The 21078-nt window shown below is 41.8% G+C and overlaps 2 protein-coding genes across 2 annotated transcripts in view; one reads left to right on the forward strand and one right to left on the reverse strand.

Moving 5' to 3' along the window:
* The window catches only part of LOC306826194 (protein NLRC3-like), a 37045-nt gene extending 29706 nt beyond the window's left edge, over positions 1-7339 (reverse strand). Inside the window, exons 1-4 of the mRNA XM_079347368.1 lie at positions 7199-7339; positions 3296-3525; positions 2885-3150; positions 942-2521 (exon numbers count right to left, since the gene is read on the reverse strand). Coding sequence (XP_079203494.1) covers positions 942-2521; positions 2885-3150; positions 3296-3525; positions 7199-7329 — 2207 coding nt within the window. The 5' untranslated portion in view covers positions 7330-7339. The remainder of the gene's footprint in view (positions 1-941; positions 2522-2884; positions 3151-3295; positions 3526-7198) is intronic.
* Positions 7340-9103: 1764 nt separating this feature from the next.
* Positions 9104-20092, forward strand: LOC306826145 (olfactomedin-like protein 2B). The gene is made up of 9 exons (XM_079347280.1): positions 9104-9579; positions 10869-11141; positions 11306-11413; positions 12662-12820; positions 12938-13157; positions 15418-15840; positions 15954-16130; positions 18230-18426; positions 19236-20092. The coding sequence occupies exons 1-9, from the start codon at positions 9313-9315 to the stop codon at positions 19623-19625; spliced, it is 2214 nt and encodes a 737-aa protein (XP_079203406.1). The 5' UTR covers positions 9104-9312; the 3' UTR covers positions 19626-20092.
* Positions 20093-21078: the final 986 nt, after the last annotated feature.

Genomic DNA, 21078 nt, shown 5'->3' on the forward strand with positions numbered 1-21078 from the left:
CGGAGCTTCAGAGCTGATGAAGGCAGCCAGCTCACATGCTGAGAGCTCTTTGGGAACAATGGAGCTGACTGCATGTGAATGCTTCATCAATCCTCAAAGAGTAGCAGTGAATTAATACATTTATTGATTTACTTTGGTTGTGCTTAAGTCATATCTTTAATTCTGCATTAAGCTTTAATGATAACAAATTAGCCTTTGTTACATCTGATTTGTGACTTGGATTATAACATCAAGATTGATGACGTGATCCTCTGGCAGAAAACTAGTTATAAACTGGAGAATAAAGGACTGAATGGAAAGATCTGTGCTCTTTGGTCCTTCCTGACACACCACTGAGTTGGACTTATTCCCTGGAACTGATGTAGCCTCCTTTCCCCTTAAATATCCTTCATCTACAGTCTGTGATCTGAAGTGGGATCTATTCACAGGACTCTCTCTGGAGTAGAAAACCATTTGAAACTCATGAAACAGTAACTCTGGAGGAGGACGATCTCATTCTCATGCTGTCTGGATCACTTCTATAAACATGAAAATACAGAGACTGCTGCTGAATCATCAAACAAATCAGCAAAGAATAAAATGTAGTGAGGTTAAGGATCTCCTGTAAGGACAGTTGTTCTGTGATCTGCCTGCTGAGATGTTGAGATATGATACTCATGATTGATTTGTAATGCCTGCAGAGGCACACAGCACCTGATTAACACTATCAGACATCTCAGTTACTTTTTTGGGAATTCTGTCCTGAATGTGTTCACAAAAAACTATCAAAGACATTTTTGAAATCAGGACAAAAAGCTAAAAAACTATGACTGACTCTTTCTCCTGAACATTAACAGAGGAACACTTTTTTTGTGAGCAGTGAAGATTGTGTTTAGTTTATATTAAAATAAGTAAATTAGTACTTGACACTGATTTTTAATGTTCATCACATCTGGACTTACTTTGCCTTCCTGCAGTTCCTCACAGCTGGAATCAGTCTCAGTCGTCCCTGCTCTGATGTCTTGTACTTCTTCAGGTCCAACTCATCCAGAACCTCCTCGGACATCTGCAGCATGTAGGCCAGAGCAGAGCAGTGGATCTCAGAGAGTTTCTTCTCTGATCTCTTCTCTGACTTCAGGAACTTTTGGATCTCCTGATGGACTGAGAGGTCCTTCATCTCTGTCAGACAGTGGAAGATGTTGATGCTTCTGTCAGGAGAGATATCTTCACTGTTCATCTTCTTCAGGTTGTTGATGACTCTCTGGATCATTTTTGAACTGTTGTCTGTCTGACCCAGCAGGCCTCCTAAGAGTCTCTGGATCATTTTTGAACTGTTGTATGTCTGACCCAGCAGGCCTCCTAAGAGTCTCTGGTTTGATGTCAGAGACAGTCCATGAAGGAAGCGAACAAACAGGTCCAGGTGACCATTATTACTTTCCAGGGATTTCTCCATTGATTTATTTAGAAGAACGTCAAGAGTTGAAACTACATGTTTTTCTCCCAGAAAAGCCTCCAGTACTGTTGTGTTCCTGTTGGTGAAACAGTGGAACATGTAGACTGCAGCCAGAAACTCCTGAACGCTCAGATGAACAAAGCAGTAGACTGTTTTCTGGAAGATGACACTCTCTGATTTGAAGATCTCAGTACAAACTCCTGAGTACACCGAGGCCTCTGTGACATCCAGACCACACCGCTCCAGGTCTTCTTGGTAGAACATGATGTGTCCGTCCTCCAGATGTTCAAACGCCAGCCTCCCCAGCTTCAGAAGAACTTCTCTGTCGGCCTCCGTCAGCTCATGTGGACTCATCTGATGTCCCTCATCATACTTGTTCTTCATCCTCTTTGTCTGAACCAGCAGGAAGTGTGAGTACATGTCAGTCAGGGTCTTGGGCAGCTCTCCTCTCTGCTCTGTGCTCATCATGTGCTCCAGAACTGTGGCAGTGATCCAGCAGAAGACCGGGATCAGACACATGATGTGGAGGCTCCTGGATGTCTGGATGTGTGAGATGATTCTGCTGGACAGATCTTCATCACTGAACCTCCTCCTGAAGTACTCCTCCTTCTGGGCGTCAGTGAAGCCTCGTACTTCTGTTACCCTGTCAACACATGAAGGAGGGATCTGATTGGCTGCTGCAGGTCGAGAAGTGATCCAGATGAGAGCTGAGGGGAGCAGATTCCCCTTGATGAGGTTTGTGAACAGTGTGTTTAACGAGGACTTCTGTGTGACATCAGACACAACCTCCCTGTTTGTGAAGTCCAATGACAGTCTGCTTTCATCCAGGCCATCAAAGATGAACAACAGTTTACAGACAGCGAGCGTCTCTGCTGCCACCTTCTGTAATGTTGGATGGAAAACACGGAGCAGCTCAAGAAGACTGTAGCGCTGATCTCTGACCAAGTTCAGCTCCCTGAATGAAAGCAGGATCAGCAGACTGACGTCTTGGTTCTCTGAGCCCTCTGCCCAGTCCAGAGTGAACTTCTGCACAGAGAAGGTTTTTCCAACACCAGCGAAGCCGTTTGTCAGAACCACTCTGATGAGTTTCTGTTGGTCGGGTTGAGCTCCTGTCTTTGGTTCCTGTTGGTCGGGTTGAGCTTCTGTCTTTGGTTCCTGTTGGTCGGGTTGAGCTCCTGTCTTTGGTTCCTGTTGGTCGGGTTGAGCTCCTGTCTTTGGTTCCTGTTGGTCGGGTTGAGCTTCTGTCTTTGGTTCCTGTTGGTCGGGTTGAGCTCCTGTCTTTGGTTCCTGTTGGTCGGGTTGAGTTTCTGTCTTTGGTTCCTGTTGGTCGGGTTGAGCTCCTGTCTTTGGTTCCTGTTGGTCGGGTTGAGCTCCTGTCTTTGGTTTCTGTTGGTCAGGTTGAGCTCCTGTCTTTGGTTCCTGTTGGTCGGGTTGAGCTCCTGTCTTTGGTTCCTGTTGGTCTGGTAAGGCTTTAAAGATGTCCTGGCACTTGATTGTAGTCTCATGGAGGGTCTTCTTTTTAAAGTCTGTCTCAATCTGTCTCACCTCATGTTGGGTGTTCACCTCTTCACTCTGCCCCTCTGTGATGTGGAGCTCAGTGTAGATCCTGTTGAGAAGGTTTCTACTTCCTGTTTCATCACTTCCTTCAGTCACATGTTCACATCTCGTCCTCAGACTGACCTTATGTTGATCTAAAACCTCCTGCTGACCTCTATCTACTGAAAGAGAGAATTATACAATCTGATTATTGTTTTCAGAAGTTTTTTGTAAAAGAAGTAAAAAGAGTTTTAACTTTTAGACTTTTGACATTGACCAATAAAAGTCCTGTTTTAGGAGGAGATCACAGAAGGTGTACAGTCTTACTTTGTTCAGTGCTGCTCTGACTGACTGTCTGCAGTCCAGCTCCTGATCTGGATCTTTCTCCACACTGAGGACAGGACGAGTCTCCTGCTGAACCAGACTGGTCCCAGTATGAGGTGATGCACTGTCTGCAGAACCAGTGTCCACAGCTGGTAGAGACGGGATCCTTCAGGACGTCCTGACACACAGAACAGGACATCTTCTTCTCTCTAACATGAGTCCTCTTCTTCCCCCTGTGAAGACATGTCTTTAGATCTAAACTGATGGTTGACTGATAGAAAATATGAAGATTTATCAAACACAATCTAAACAGTCAGATGATCACAGACAGCAGGTAACACCTTCTTTCTTCTGTTTGGATTCATTTGATTCAGTCAGACTGAACACCATGTGAAGCTTCTTCACAGTCAGAGAATCAAAGAGTCTGATCCTTGTCATCGACTGTTTCACTGTCACTTCAGACAGCTGAGCTCGGGTTAGTCCACCTTTGAATTCAGGTTAGACGTGGTGAAACATTGTGAATCACATTGTGGTGGATCAGCAGTATCAGGGTGAACTCAGTCTAGAACATGTTTCTCCAACGACTAACCCCCCTCCTCATCCTCCTGCTGGCCTGCTCTCACACTGATCCAGGACTAACTGGGCCTGAGAACGGTTACCTCTTCTTCATAACATGGTAATACAACACATGCATGACTTTATGTGAACTTGAAGCGTACTTAGTTTACAACACAGGCAGACAATGAACAAACGTCAGATAAAGTCTGCGTTCGCACTTCTGAGAACAACACAGAGAACATGACAGCTACTTGAAGGACTTTGAGGATTATTTGGAGTCAGTTAATCAGAAACAGATTTAACACTCCAGGATTATACTTCATGTTCACGTTGAGTTCCCGTGCTTCTGCTCGTGCATGAGAAACCGTACCATGCCTCCCATCCCATCCCTTCCATCTGTGCCAGGCCAAGGCCACGGATCTAAGTACACACATGAGTCAAACAAACTTTGGACAGACTTTAGGGGTCAAACCTGCTTTGACACGTTACAGATTACCCAGTGTGAGTGTGCCCTTAGTGATGTTACATTTTCATTTGTTGTCCTTTTTTTATAATTATTTTTTTTCTGTATAGCACCAGATAACAACAAAATGTTCTTTCCTATAGAACAGGTCTATCTTGTCCTTTTTTTAAACAAAGTTGTAGTGACAGGAGTAGTTCATGTGTTATGCCACAAGGAGGCGCCAAGATAATGTTTGACCCTGTGAGCTACACATTATGTTATTGCAACACAATACAAGTGAGTGTAGAAGAAGACCACAATGCTGGCTCTATGTGTTGCTTACCTGCTGCACAAACACCAACAATTTTATAATGTCTTTATTATGTTTTAAAGATACACATAACAAAAGAAAACAGCCTCATGTTATTTATCTTATTTACACAATGGCATGTCACGTCTGTCTCTACATGATCACGAGTTTACAATTCTCCTCTGCTCTCTGTATCGCTCAAGGTAGACACAAACACAAACACAGATAGGTGAGCTCACTGCCATCAGTGGTGCGTCAGAAAATATGTTGCGTCAACCACCTGAAAAGCAGACCAAAATATCGGTGTTTTTTAAACGCTACCAGGGTGGTGAAGATGGTAACACTGCTCGGGTCCAAGTACAGAACTGAGCTGCACACTTTGTGGATCATTTGTGAGGTTTCAGTTCTGTTTTGTTTCTGGTGTAGTTTTTGTGTTGTCTTATCTCCCCCTCCCTCTTCTGGTTTTCTTCCTCCTGCAGGTATGTGAGTGGCAGGGGGTGTGGCTGGCTCCTCCATGCAGCAGACGAGGCACACCTGACTTCAATCTCATCACCTCCTCCATAAAAGCCTGGCTTGCACTCCACTACTCTGCCAGATAATTCCGTCTTGTTTGGTAGTGTCACGTTTGCGCTCAGCAAAGTCATGCACTTTGTAATAAAAGCATGAAATCTGGTACACTTATAGCCAGAGGCATTCTGAAAATAATTGGATATGGAGCCATTTTTAATTTTCAATATGGACGGCTATGGCAGCTATTTTTCCTAACTGTTTTCTGATGTGTGATGACTAAATGTAAGATGTTAAATATAAAACTTGTTAAATGTATGAAGCACATCATTATGGACTTACTTTTGCATGCACCCCATCACCCCTGATTCAGAAAAATTCAAGATTGAAGCCATTTTCAGTTGTTTGTATTAGTCAGCTACAGATGACCTTGATGTAGAATGTTAGAATGAGGGGAATTTTACATTATCACAACTATAAAAGATAGAAAGGGCATTATTACATCAATATATGTAATGTCCTAGTGTGAAGTGCCCACCCCCATAATGCCACCCTACCTTATCTTGAGATTTCACTTCGCAGGTAAGGATCAATTCAGGCTAAAAAGTTACCTTTTCTTGATGCAGAATTTGGAATGGGTGATTACTATTTCTCTGAAATCTCCCTCTATACTCACAAGGGTTGTGACAAGGTCAGACCTAAAGATGAACAACATCTATTTGAAAACTACAATATTAATAGGATGTGGGGCTAATGACAGAATCCATGGCATTATAAAGCAGAGTGTATGTAGCTCACACTGAACCCCATGCTGAGTTTCACAGCAGTGGTGTCACCAGTATGCCCTGGCTGTGTTTTGACAACCAGTATATTACTTGAAATAGAAACACTATTCATATTGAACTGTGAGGTAGATGGAAGTATCCAATCAGCTTTAATATCCTTATTTGAAAATCTGCATCTACAAAAATGTAACATCCCACTAATGAGAGACGGCCATTTTGAAAAATGGCTGCCATGGCTGCCATATTGAAAATTAAAGATGGCTCCATATCCAATTATTTTCAGAATGCCTTTGGCTATAAGTGTACCAAATGTCATGCTTTTATCACAAAATGCACAATTGTTGTGGTTATCTGCCTAACTACTAATTGTACTTAAATGGCAATCACCCTCATCACCCCTGGTTTCACCTCATTGTTTTGGACACTTAATGCTAATCACTGCTCACTACTCCTGCATTGACTGTTTAAACGACTGTTTAACGACTGTACTCACACCTCGGGCATAAGCTCAAAGACCTCTGTACATACACATGTAACTAGTTTCTAGAAGGTCAGCCCTTGTTTTCCAAGGCTCTTTAACTGTCTACAGGTCTCTTTTAAACAGCACACATGTTTCTCTCTCCTCACAGGTTAGGTACATTATGCTATATAAGTTTTAAGTCTAATGCTAATGCTAACTGCACAGGTTTAACCTTTACTCTTAGTCACATAGGGGCTGCTAAATCTTGTTTGGGGGATTATTGTATACAGAGGGGAGGGGGGACAGCGGGTGTGTATTGTAACTAATGTCTTGTATTGTAACCAATGTCTTGTGTCCTGCCTGTCTGTATACTGCTACTGGATGCCCTGAATTTCCCTCGGGATCAATAAAGTATCTATCTATCTATCTATCTATCTATCTATCTATCTATCTATCTATCTATCTATCTATCTATCTATCTATCTATCTATCTATCTATCTATCTATCTATCTATCTATCTATCTATCTATCTATCTATCTATCTATCTATCTACTACACTTTACCTGTCACACAGACTTTTCCTTTGGCTCTCTGCTTTCTCAAACACCTTCTTACGTATGAGCACACAGTATCATATCAGATGATGCTGGAAAAGACTAAACAGAGACAATAACAAACTGTTTGAAACAGGGGCCGTGCTGAGCGCCATCTTCTGTTGCTAATAAACGTAGTAATGAGAAGTAGGAGGAGAACGGGCAGGTTAGATTAGATTACAGCTTTACAAGGTGACTGACCCAACAAGGAAACATCTGAAGGGACAAGGAGTTAGTGAGGAGACTTACTTTGTGTCTGAGGGTCCAGCTTCTTTACTGAAGCATAGAGGTTCAGCTTTGGACAGATCACTCTTCATAGACAGACAGCTGGGTTCAGGAGACTCTGCTCCGTCCTCCTCTTCCTCTAAACTCACATCCATGTTCTGATCTGAAGTCTGAGAGGAAAAACAGAAACACTCACTGAGAGATCAAAACACAGGAAACAGGAGAAATCAGTTTGATCTAACAACGACTTAATTATAAACTATACATAAAGTATAAAAGTTAAAAGAGTATAAAAACTCTGATAAACACTCACCCCGCTCTTTAGTCCCCTCTTCACTTTCTGTCCATTTAAAATGGATCCTTTACTGACTGAATACTTTCACTTCACTGCCCCGCCTCCTCTCATAAACCTGGATTGCAAGTTGCTCCTCCGTTTACAGGAAATCAGCTGGCTTCATATGAGTGAGTAGCTTTGTTTACATGTTTAAGATTTCTTTAGTCAGCCTGAAATCATTCAGACTTCACTGTCTACATGGAGGCTAAATAACATGATCAGATTATGCCGTGCGTGTTCATGCATCGTCATTTAATCAGATTAAAACCACTGTGACATGCACAGACTGGTCCCACCTGTTTTATCTGATGGAAACGTCAGAAGAAGAAGAGACATTTCAGTGTTTGTGAACAATCATTACAAAATGAGGCAGTAGTGTCACGTTTGCGCCCAGTAAATAGTTTGTAGGATAAAAAAATGTTTGTGCCTTCTTTTTTTACGTTGTGGATTGTTTTCTCTTGTTTCAAGTTTTCGCTGGTGTGCCTCGTGTTTGTTCTCCTCGTCTGAGTTTCCCTGTCTTCTCTGGTGGATCATCAAGCCAACCGGCTCAACCCTGCTCTTTTTGTTTTTTCCCCATTTGAACATTAAATTTCCTTTTGTTAAAACCTTTTTTTTTTTTTTGTCCGTCTCTGCATTTTGGGGTCCGCCTAACTAAAACGTAACAATGTGAATGTTACAGAAATTCAGGAAATGATGACAAAAAACAGTGATAAAGTGAGAACCTGTTGTAAAGGGGAAAAAATGATAAAATAAACTTCTAAGTTTTAATTCAAGTCTGTGAAAATGTTGTGTTAAAGAGGCCATATTATACCGTTGTCTCCACCTTTTTAAACAGGCCCTCTGTGATCTAAATGAAACATCTGTGTTGTTGTGCTTTGGTCCAAATATAACATGAATCAAAGAGCAGAGGAGGTTTGTGTCCCTGTAGAAACCAGTTCTCTGTGCCCCCCCCCTCGATTACATTTTAAAAGGGATTATTTGTTGGGATGTGGGGACCTCTGCTGGTCATTTGTTTTGTTTCATGGTTTTTTGATACAAATAGTAAAAGGGTTCTCTTCTTTGTTTGAAAAGGAGAGGAAGAAGAACTGTTCATATTGGTTCAGTTAGGGATGATCCAACGATACCCAGACCAAAGGATAAATACTGGTTTGTTTTGTGCTTTTTGATCCACGGTGACACGGTTGTTTTTGGTCTGAGACATTTTTAAGATGACCTATAAGAAAACATTCACATTGTCAGAATAAATATAGCCCACGCCTGCCGGTGTATTTTAAGACAGTTCCCATCAGTTTTGAGCTCTCCACGAATAAAGCATGCTTTTGTAATCTCGGATTTGTAAACAAACCAGTTTGTTAAAACTTCTCAAAATAAGAGACTGCCTGGAGCCTAAACACGCAGAGAAAGTGGCATCTTAAACTTGCACGAACATGCAAATGAATGGAAAGATGGAATATGAATTTCAGTAGAAAAGCACGGTGTGTGTGTGTGTGTGTGTGTGTGTGTGTGTGTGTGTTTTGACTGACTGGTTTTGCTTTCCACTGACCGGGCCAGCGTGAAAGTCTCCCGCCCCACAAACATTCTGCTCCTCGGTGACACGTCACATCATGAAGCAGAGTGGGGCTCTTACGGCACTTTACTTTATGAGTGAATGAGAAATACTTCACAATCTGTTCAGGTGGGAAACGTAGTTTCAGGCTTTGCTTTGGCTGATGCGCATAAGGCGCCGTGAAGGGTTGGACCTGATCAAACCCAGAGAAGAGACTCCTCACTGAGCTCATTCATTGTTCAGCCTGTACTGTACACGATGCGCACACTCTCTCTTCTGTTTCTCTGCTTGGCTGCAAGCGGTCTTAATGCTGTAGAGGAGAACACAAGCGCGGACCCCCCTCTGAAGACAGAAGAGCTTGGTAAACCGGACAAGGATGAACCAGCAACGACCAAAGTGGAGGACAGTCTGCGGCAAGAGGATGACCAGTCTCCCAGGAGAGACGCTCCGACCGTGCAAGTGAAGCAGTTCACAGCCAAACCTCTGCAAGATGAGATGGAAAACCAAGAGAATATCATTAACCAGGTCAGAACAATGTGTGCCTCTGTTTCCTCCGTCGTCAAACTGCACTCATACATTTAAGCAGTCTGCAGAGTTTACTGTACAGACAAACATTTCACAAACAGAGATTAAAATTGTGTTTGGCTCTAATCAAAAGGCATTAAGCATACACGACTTTATATAAAACGTCACAACCTCACAGATTAGCATGTAAAGGGAAGAGTAATACATTCACAAAAAGTTAAGCTTCTCGATAAGATTAGTTTATGTGCCCTTTCCACCAGGATTATCATTTACCATCTTTGCTCTCAGTCTTGAGCCACAATTTTTATTTTGGTATATCGGCTATTTCAATAATGGACAAAAAATAAATAAATTCTGTCCACTTGAAAAACATATACAACAAAGCATCCTGTGGTTTTGGGGCATGTGTTACTTTAAAACTGCAAACAAACGATCATCTATAATCCTTGTACCTTTTTCATTAAACCTAATGCAAAACTGAAACTTTGTCAGATCAGCTTTAATTACATGGAAAATCAAATCCAGACCGAAGCCACAGCAGTTTGCATTCTTCTGCTGGTTGCTTATGTAATGTACTGTACCTCAAACTGAGCTCCAAACCAAATAGAGCCTGTTTCCACACTAGCGTCCAGCTTACTAGCTGCCTGTGTCCAGCATCAATCATGCTGTGACAGCTGCTGAAACAAAACACCAGCTGGATCCAAAAAACACATTTAATAAACAAACAAAAACTTCATACAAAAAGTGTCCACGCAAAGTTCATCAAAATCCAAATGACAAACTAAGAAACATTAACAGAGGGAAACAAGCAGCACTAGAGAAAATAAAAGAAATAAAGAAATATAAACTCCAAAATACAAAGTTCTGACACATGTTGCTTCCCATGTAAACTTCTTGTGAATTGTCTAATGTACTTTTTATTACGATACTATTTTGTAAATTGTGTTTACTGCATGTGGCTCTTGGATCATTAATTTTTATAAATCTGACTCCTGGAGCGACACACACTTTTCAATGTCGCTGTTCAACTGTATTATTTATTATATACCACATGTTTAAATAATCAATCAATCACCCAGTGTTTATTTGTATAGCACCAAATCATAACACACAGTATCTCGTGACACTTTACGAAAAGAGCAGCACGAGAGCATACTCTTATTTACACAGGTGAATTATCTAGATCACTTATCCACCCCATCAGGTGAAAAAAATGTCTTCTAACAATAAGTTATACGTTTAAAGATGCTGATAGGAAAACCAAAAGCTTTGTCCCTCTTTCTCTCCAGTTGCTGGATGATTATGACAAAGTCAAAGCTGTGTCATCAGGGTCCGACTGTGTGTGCCGCTGTGTTATTCGACCAACCAAACACTCGGACTGCAGCCATATCCATGACAGTGACCTTGAATCCCCGCCGCAGGCTTTCTACTCTGTGGAAACCGTTACCAAGGGAACAGACTGTAAGACGTGCGTGTGCATGGTCCCACCTTTGTATTTGAACCCCTGTGAAAGGGAGTACAGGTTGAAAAAACGACTTGAGGCCAGCAATGAGAACATTAAGGTAAAAACACACAAACACATTCCCAAGTAAAAAAGGTGAAAAGTAGATATTTGACTTTTATTTAATTGACAAATGATTTCTCATGTTGTAAAGAATTGAAACCTATTTGTTGAAGTTCTGTCCGGGGATGTTTCACGTCTTCTGTCTGTACTTGTTTTGTTTAGCTGGTGACTCTAATAGACCTGCTGGAGGACTCTCTGTATGGACCAGACTTGTTGAAGCTCCGCTCTGTTACCACCAAGCTGCTGACCAAGCTGGACAACATGGACAAGGTCAGGCGCTCACACATATACAGTAGGACGTGTACACATGCACAGAAATATCTTTTGGAAAATGTTGAATAAAAAGGTTGATAAAAACGTGTTAGTCCTTCATACAAAAAACATTTTTAAAGTCTAAAGCACGTGCTGCTGAATACCCATACGTGTCATAGTAATGGTGATTGTGATAAGATCTGGGCTCTAACAGTGTCATCTTACATGGGACATTTATATGGCAGTAAATGTATTTGCACAACACCATGACTGCTGTCATTAATTCATCTGAAGTGGACATTGTCTCTGTTGTCTTTAAAAGACACTAAAGTGGAGATCAAAAACGCATGATGCCAAATTAAGCACTTTGTATGTTTCTAGCTGTCTCTGATGTCTACACTTAATGAAGACATTACGGAGCAGACTGTGGGTTATCTTTTCAGATAATAATACAACAGAAACAAATGTAATCAGTGAACACAGTTCATGCAGGTGAAAAGGTTCAACCCACAAATTCTTTCCACTTTGGGTTCATCTGTGTGAGGCATGGAGAGCACGCCACCTTGACTCGTGAACGTCAAACATCCACTCACAGTAAAATCTGTTGTTATAACAGACAGCTGGCTCCAAACCAAATATAACTCTGCCTCCGTCAGATGCTTTACCCAGACACGGTCACAGTTACTCAACCTCAGGATGAGTTCTTTTAGACTTTTATTCAGAGTTTACCAAACTCAGCAAATTCATGGAAATTCATTCTAGCAGTATATTTTAGTGACAAGCATCAGTTAGAAGTACAACACTTTTTTGATTTCTGTCACGTTGGTAGAACAAGTCAAGATCGAGACTGACACCAAAGATATGAAGTCTCAAAGTGTTGGGTACCCACAAGTAGGCCTGTCGGTAACAATAATTATTGCTTTATAATTTATTATCTGGATATATAATATAATATTTCGTAATATAAATATAATACATATTTGATCGATTTAATCTATAATCAATAAATATAATAGATCTATAATTACACCAGAAGACTTTTGAGGCTAAAACAGGCAACACCACCATAAATGAAAATCCCCCGTTAACGTCTCAAAGCTGTCTCTGTTAACGCCCAGCAGCAAGCTCTCGTATCAGCCTTTGTTCCTCTGTTGCAGGACAGAGTTTGTCACCGACATTTAAAAGAAATAATGATTGAACATTTATTGTGATAATTATCGATAGCGACTGGTGTAGACATTTTTTTTTCTTGTCTACGCACTGTAGGCTGCTTCCTCAAATTTTACCGAGACGGCAAGGGAGAAAGAAAGTGTGAAGGAAAATGAAGAGAAGAAAGAGAAGAAAGCTCAGCAAAGAAAAAACAATATGAATGATTTGGTGCGTGCAGGACAGAACATTGGAGCGGCTTCCTTTGTCAACAAGCAGGTACAAAGTTTAAAAAAACATGTGAATAATATTTAAGTAGAAGACAGTTTGTTATCATCTATTGTTTCAAAGAATAAAATGCAACTCTGTAACAACATGTTTATTTATCTTGTCTAGGTTCAGAAGAGTACTCAAGGTCAGCTTGAGAAGAACCATCAGCAGGATGGTTCTGAACAACAACAGCCAACCAGGATTAAGCCAAACAAAGCCAAGGTCGAGCCAAAGCAGCCAATCAAAGACAAGAGCAGCATGGTCATCAGAGGTTTTACCTTCTACCAGGCGGGGGAGGAGAGCTACAAAGAGGAGGAGGAAGATAAGACAGAGAAAAGACCGGGCAGTAAGTGAAAACAACATGCTGAAGTTCTCCAGAGAGCAGCTTATTGTGGGTTTCATTTTGTGGGATCAGTTTTTACAACCCGTAACAGAAACTCATCAGTATCAACAGATTCATTACCATCTCCACTGTCAGTCTGTGTGTCTTCTCTTTCTTACTTTGAGGGAGACTATGATGCTGCAGTATCAGTCACTCGGCACTCGACTGCGACCAGATCGATGCTGTAAACTTTCACATTCATTCAGGAGTTAGAGAACAACTTCACATTTTTTACAGATTAACTTCTTAGATTTGTGCTAATTTATTGAGCAAATTTAATTGAGAGGGAAAAAAGCAAAGAAAGACATTAAGGCCCATCAAGGTCCCCGGCCTAACAGACCAGGACAAAGACAACATTTTCAGGAGTGTAGTTTTGGTGTGAATTACAATAGGCTTTGAAGTGTGATACTGGAAACATTGTAACAAGTACAGTGTGGTTGAATCTCTCCACAATTAATGTTGTGTTTTATTCTTCCTGACTGGATGGATTCATTTCAAACGTTGTGGGTCGATAAACTCTCATGTTTAAAAACCCTGTCAAAGTGGATTTTTAATGTGTCCTTTAACACTGGATGTTATCTGTCTTGTGCACACGCAGGTTGAGTAGTTAACATCATGACGCAGTGCATGTGTCTATGATTGCAGGTTGAGCTAAAGCTACATGGTTTTCATTTGGAGCCTTGTAAATGTGTGATTGGAGCTCCGGTTCAGACTGAGGGCTGTGATGAGTCACTGAGCTGTTTTAGCTGCTACTCTTACTGCCTCCTGACGGACTGGCTGTTTCTAGCTGTGCAGTTAGACAGGTCACTTTAACTTTACAGTAAGTTCATTTTAAGAAGAGCCTGGTTTAGGGTTTATTTTTACTGCAGGGGGAAGTGTTTGCACTCGCAATGGGAGCTGAGGGAACTTTAAGAGAGTGACTAGAGACAATGTCCACCATGTTACATTCGTTTACTATTCCATCATGGTTCCTCTGCTTACCGCGATGTAAGAGCTGGACTTGGCCGGATACATTCTGTAAACCCATCTATCGCACCCCTCATCTTGGGACATGTTGCTCAATGTGCTTGACTTATGACCAGTGAGCGTTGCAGGCCAATAAGAACCCTGATTTGCTGCCAGGTCAGGTCCCCAGAGCCTGGCCAGAGGGAGGTTTTCTTTCTCCCGGTAGTTGCAGGAGAGTTGTTTGGGCCAGCAGCACAGCAAGCCTTGGAGTGTGGAATGTGGACAAACAAGACTTGGCTGAAGCCTTAAGGGACCTGCACCCACGCTGAGACACCCTGGTACTGTAGTTACCCAAGGACCTGGTAATCCTTTGAGCTCACCATCTCTGTGCTGTTTACCACTACAGGACTAGAAAGGTCGGGGGTCTGGGCCCCTCTGAGGCAGTAGTGATCAATGCCTCCCCATCAGGTTGGGAGGGCAGTATGGCAGCACAGGGCAGCGAGAGGCCGTGCAGCACACAGATGTGCCTGCGCCCCATGCGTGACATTTCTCATGATGACACGTTAGTCCTACCCGCAAGCAGCCATCAGCTGATCAGTGAACCGCCAGCGCCAACCATTATCATTATTGTCATTATCACGGCGGTCTATTTAAACCACTCTGTTACTTAACACTGCTGTGAAACTCTCCCTCCACCACCCCCAAGCTCCACCAGCTTCTGTCGGCACATTATATATTCTAGGATGAATTGTTTGCGTGTTATGTTTGCAAACGTCAGTTTCATTGCATGCACATTCAGGTTCTGTTCTGCATGTCCCCATGGGGTGAATTTAATGTTTGTGCTCTCTGCTAAATCTGTGGCATACTGGACTGATACTGCTGAGAGCCAAGATCAGAACCAATACAGCCAAAACCCCTCTACAAACCAGAAGTGCAATAAATGGTTAAATCTATGATGAGAGTATTTCTGACTGAAGTTCTGTATAAGCTACATCATGTTTCATTGCAGGTCACATGGGACTTTGTTGATATTAAATGTTTGACCTGCGCCTTTTGAAGGTCGTCTAGAAACAGTGACTTCTATCTTTATCCTCACTGAAGATCAGTAAGGAGGCTTGTTCTCTACAGTCACTTTGAGCTAATGGATATGTTCTCCTGTGGAGAACCACATGTAGTTTATTAGGTTCATCTCATTCAACATCCTCTGTAAAACAGTGGCCAACAGTTAAGTGGTTAAACTGTTTTAACTTAAATGTTTCCTCTCTTTTCTTATTTTCAGCTACTCGTACTGCAAATGCTAAAGTGGACTTTCTGATCTCAGACCAGCTCCCAGGTCCAAGGACTGCGTCCTCCAAGAGACGAGGACATTCTAACACTGTAAGCAGGAGACAATCTGAAACTACCCAGCAACCAACAAATCTCTTACCTACCATCCAACAAACCACGATTCAAACCGAACCACCTCCCATCACCATCAAACCGTCGATCTTCCACCCTACTGTACCACCACCAACTTCCAAACCATCATCAACCGAAGTCAAAACTATATCCCAACAAAGTACAACTTCTATACAGTCCACCAGCTCACCCTCAGTCTCACCAATAAATGAGCTATCCAAGGCTGAGTCTAAGCGAGGACCAAAAAGTCAGCTCAGCTGGACGGAGAGCCCTGCTGACCAACCCAAGACCACAAAAAAGCCTGGTAGAGCTGCATGCCGTTATTTATCTGGGACCTTTTTTTAACCTGTAAATGTCTTAAAATGCAGAAACAGAGATTCTGTTCACTGTTTGACCTTTCATGTGTGTTTTTTATAGCTGTATGTAAAGACACAGTCGCCAACATTTCTGAACCGAACCAGCAGAACTCTTATGGACTCAGTGAAGGAGCCTGGATGAAAGACGCTCGTGGCCATGGCAACGTCATCTACCTTACCAACGGTTTCTATGACAACAACCTGTTTGAGTTCAGAGACATGGACACCTTCAAATCAGGTACAGGAGTTGTTTGTGTGCATGTGTTGTTAGAATAATAATAATAATATATTTTATTTATATAGCACTTTCTTTAAATACTAATGGTCATTCTCTGTGAAATGCAATGTGAAGCTACGAGCTAACTAAAGAGCGCTAACATTAGCCTGCTGACACAACAATGTAGCTCAAGTTGTTTTGGTTTCATGCTGGTGCTTAAGGGTGACATCTACTGGATCAAAAGTCACACATTCAGCTTTTAACACATAGTCTATTTAAAAACTCTAAAAACTAATCAACCTCGGGAATTAAGATTTTTGGAAAGAAATGGAGAGAGTAAAAAAAAAAACCTCTGTGTGATAGTCTGACAAGTAATCTAAAAGTTACTTCCCATCAGCAATTTGTGAACAACTGCGTGAGCAAATAGTCCAACAGTTTAAGAACGTTTCTCAACGCACAATTGCAATCATCCATAGTCCATAATATCATCAAAAAGATTCAGAGCATGTGGAGAAATCTCTGCTCGTAAGACCGTAAAATCAACAGTGAGCGCCCGTGACCTTCGATCCCTCAGGCGGCACTGCATTAAAAACCGACATCATTCTGTAAAGGTAAAAAGGTAATACCACGTGGGCTTTGAAACCTTTGGAAAACCATCGTCAGGTAATACCGTTCGTCGCTACATCCACACGTGCAATTTAAACCTGTACCATGCAAAGTGAAAGCCTTATATCAACAACACCCAGAAACGCCACGGGTTTCTCTGGTCGAGCTCACATGAGACGGACTGATGCAAAGTGTAAAAGTGTGCTGTGGACTGACGAGTTCACATCTCAAATTGATTTTGGAAATCATGGACGTCGTGTCCTCCGGGCCAAAGAGGAAAAGGACCATCCAGACTGTTATCAGCTCAAAACCAGCATCTGTGATGGTAAAGGGGTGTGTCAGGGGTCTTTCACACAATGTCCCAAATTTATTGAAATCGGGGTTTGTAAGTGTGAGGTGGGTACCTGATTTCGATGGTTATGTCATTTAGTCTATGCAGTGGTGAAGAGACTTGTCTAAAAAACCCCAGCAAGAGAAGAAGACTCTGGATCTATCCAGAGAGAATGTAGCTGCCTGAAGCTCGAGCACCTTTCTCATATTTTAGCAGCTCACATTAAACAATGAAAGCCCGGCAGCTGTCAGCGCTTCTCCAGACGAGCTGAGGAGGAAACAGTTACTGTCTGAGACACTGAGGAAACAGAGGCTGAAGTTGGAGCAGGGGCAGGTACCTCACCTGAGACGGGAGCCTTGAAGCCTCCATGTCTTTCCTTGAGTTCTCGTATGTCTGCGTATAAAGCGTTTGGCTGGGACTCCTGACAGGACATTCGATCTTCCTGATCATAAAACACTGCACAAAGCAGAGTCTGCTGAATCCATTCTCTGGCAGGTTTGTGACACAGAGACACTTTTGAAAAAAGCATTCAGTGGTAGCCTCTCTGGTCTGGTCTGGTAAAAGAATATTTCTCAGTTGCAGCTCCTGCGAAATTCAGACGAAGACCAGAAACACCGATTTAAAATCTCTACATTGGCAACCTCTGTGTTTTAGAATTGATTTTAAGATTCTTTTATTGGCTTTGTATGAACAGTTCTATACAAATAAGGTTTGATTGATTGATTAATAATCCAAAAACACGAGCAAACAGCTTAAAATTAAGCCGAAACATTTTAATTTCTCCAATTTCCTGCCTACAGTAGGTTATAATCTCCTCCCTCTTTGTGAACAGGTGAGACATGAACTCAAACTTATCATGCTGATTCATGTCCAAGTGCTCTCTTTCTGGAAAGTTTAGTTTTAATTAGAGACTCGGATCATTCAGTGTCTGTCTCCTCTCTCCCTCTCCATGACGAGCAGATCCTTCAGCCTCATATGCATGTTGTTCTATGTCTTTTACTGCTGCAACACTGGAATTTCAACGGGGATACAATTGATAATCAAAAGAAGATAATTTGAGAAAGTTATCGTGTTCGACTGAGGGCTGGCAAAATATATCCAAAAAGATATTCTCTAAAAATGGCGGATGAGAAGAAAACACTTTATTTAACCTGCACTCGTATTGTGTGTCCTTCTTGCTTAGGTCAAGCGAGTAACACGTACAAGCTGCCCTACAGTTACACAGGAACAGGCCATGTCGTATATAATGGAGCTTTCTACTACAACCGAGCCTTCAGCAGAGACGTCATCAGATACGACCTGAGACACAGATATGTGGCTGCCTGGACCACGCTCCACGATGCTCTGCTGGAGGAGCAGGCTCACAGGACACAAACAGAAGTAAGACCCTGTCTTTATAAAGCACTTTATAGTCTTCATATTCACTCTCTGATTGCTGGGTTCATATTAAAGTGTTGTCGGGTTGTAGAGAGATAGAGCTGTCAGATGAAAAATGGCACTCGAGTTTACTTTCAGTTTGTTCTTTAAAGACACTTCAACAAGACAAGCACTTGATAGTTCAGAAGAGCAAACTTATTTGTTCAATTCAATTTAAAGTTTTGAATGAAGCATTTATGAATTACTTTTGATGAACTCCTTTTTTAAACCCATTGGGAGCTGTTCAGTCTCACCCTGAAAGGTGCAGTTAACACTCCTCTCACCTGATTACTTAAACTCTATTCTTGTTTCACGTTTCAAAGTATTTCAACACTTTCAGACGTGTTGGCTGTGATATCACTTAACCTGCTCAACACTAAGGACCTGATAGGCTACCATGCACGTTTCTGTCTCGGTGTGATGTTGCCACTCACAGCGATCATGCTGTATGTCCAGTTATTTCTTCCGTTTAAAAAAAACACATTAAAAAGGGAAACTTTATTTTCTGTCAGAGTTCTGTTGGGCAGCTACATCACTGCTGCTCATCCTGTTTTCCCCTAAAAAGCAGATTGCTCTGTTTAGACCCTCCTTGTGTTTACGTGTGAGCTGACCCTGTGTTAATCTGTGTGTGTGTGTGTGTGCGTGTGTGTGTAATATCGTGTTACTTGTGACTTCTAGTTTTCAGAGTTATGAGTTCTCAGATAATACCAGCGTTTAGCGTTATTTAATGTGTTTAGTGAAACAACAAACTTAAGCTGAGCTTCATATCACAGGTGGAGTTTGCCGTGGATGAGTCGGGCCTGTGGCTTCTCTACCCAGCTCTGGACACTGAGGGCTTCTACCCTGAAGTAATCCTGCTTATTCACCTCCGTCCACAAGACCTTCAGCCAATAAGGAGCTTCCGCACAGGTCTTCGACGTGGGCGATATGGAAACAGTTTCCTCGTGTGTGGGGTGCTCTATGCAGTGGACAGTACGCAGCGTCAACATGCTAACGTGACGTATGCCTTTGATACTCACACGCTAACACACACGACACCAAGCCTGGCGTTCACAAACATGCACGGGCACACCTCTCAACTGGCTTACAGCCCGCTCGATAAGAAACTGTATGGATGGGACAACGGACATCAGATGATGTACGATGTCTTCTTTGCTTACTAGCACAGAGAATGGACAAACTGATAGTTTCAGTGTAAACAGGAATAGAAGCTTGCTACAATAACCTGATACGAGTGCCTCATCGATAATTAAAATTAATTATTTAAAAAACATTTGCACACAAGCAGAAGCGTCATACTACCTTGTTTTTTTTAAAACTGCTAGTACTAATACTTGTCACGTTTTTATGATTTCAAATGAAACATTCAGAAAGATAAAGGACAACGAGCTTGTTACTCTCGTTTTTCTTTTTGTTTATCTGTTCGTGGCATGTCAGGCCGGCTGCGGACATTATTCAGAAATAGTTTTGTATTTTATTGCGAAGTGCATTTACACATACAAGGAATTTGACTTGGTTTGAAGTATCAGAAGGATCCCATGAAACAACAAAGCGTAGCCAGATGCTGGTCAGCCTTCATAATAAAAGGGTCACAGCGTCTGTGTGACTGACAGAAAGTAATAAAAACTTACCACCGAGTCTTTTTCATTATGTCTTATTTGTTCTTTTGGTGCTTTTACATTTGCACAAATTCCTGAAATGTTTGAAGTGACCTGCATTTTTGAATGCAAGCAAATACTAAAATTGACTTTTAAATGTTTTCAAGTCGAGCTGTAGAAAGCAGGAAATATTAAGGTGCTGTCACTGTACTGCAGGCTGCAGACCACAGACTGTACATGTGTGACGAGTGCAATGTCCATGCACATGAAAGAATATTTTTTCATTGATGTTGGGAATGTGTTGAACTACACAAAGTATTGAAATAAACACACACACACACACACACACACACACACACACACACACACACACACACACACACACACACACACACACACACACACACACACACACACACACACTCCTAGGCAGGAATAGTCTCCCGCTGTGAGGTGGGTAAACATTTTCTTTTATACTTTTTAAGGAGTGCATGTGTAAAATCAATGTAGTCAGATCAGCTGTCTTCAGACTGCTTTGGTCCATATAAAATGAAAACGGTCTAAAAGTATAAAAATAATGAACGCGATGATAACAATAGCACATTTTCAGGCAGAACTTTTCTGCAGAGAGAAATCAGACTTAGCATAAGTTCTTGAAGACGTCTGACTTCTGATCCAAAAAGGTTCCACAGTTGCAAAGTGACTGTTTAACTGAGCTTGACATATTACCCCTGGAGGCCAATGTGTCCAGACATTAGATTTCAACATCTGGTTTGTTACTCTGTGTCTCAGACGCTCAGGGAAATGAGCACAGTTTAAGTACTGGCAAGCGGCTCATGCTACTTTTACAGATAGAAAAACATAAAAAAATGTGAGAAAACTTTTACTGAGGATCTTTTTTTTTTTATAAACAGTGGAAAACTGTTTTGTTGGCCATTTCTTAGCACGACCAGTGTTGGACATCAGATCAGTAAAGAGAAACAACCTATTCCAGGAAAGCTGCTCTGTCTGAACACAC

Source organism: Symphodus melops, assembly GCF_947650265.1.
Source record: "Symphodus melops genome assembly, chromosome: 7".
NCBI classification, from domain to species: domain Eukaryota; kingdom Metazoa; phylum Chordata; class Actinopteri; order Labriformes; family Labridae; genus Symphodus; species Symphodus melops.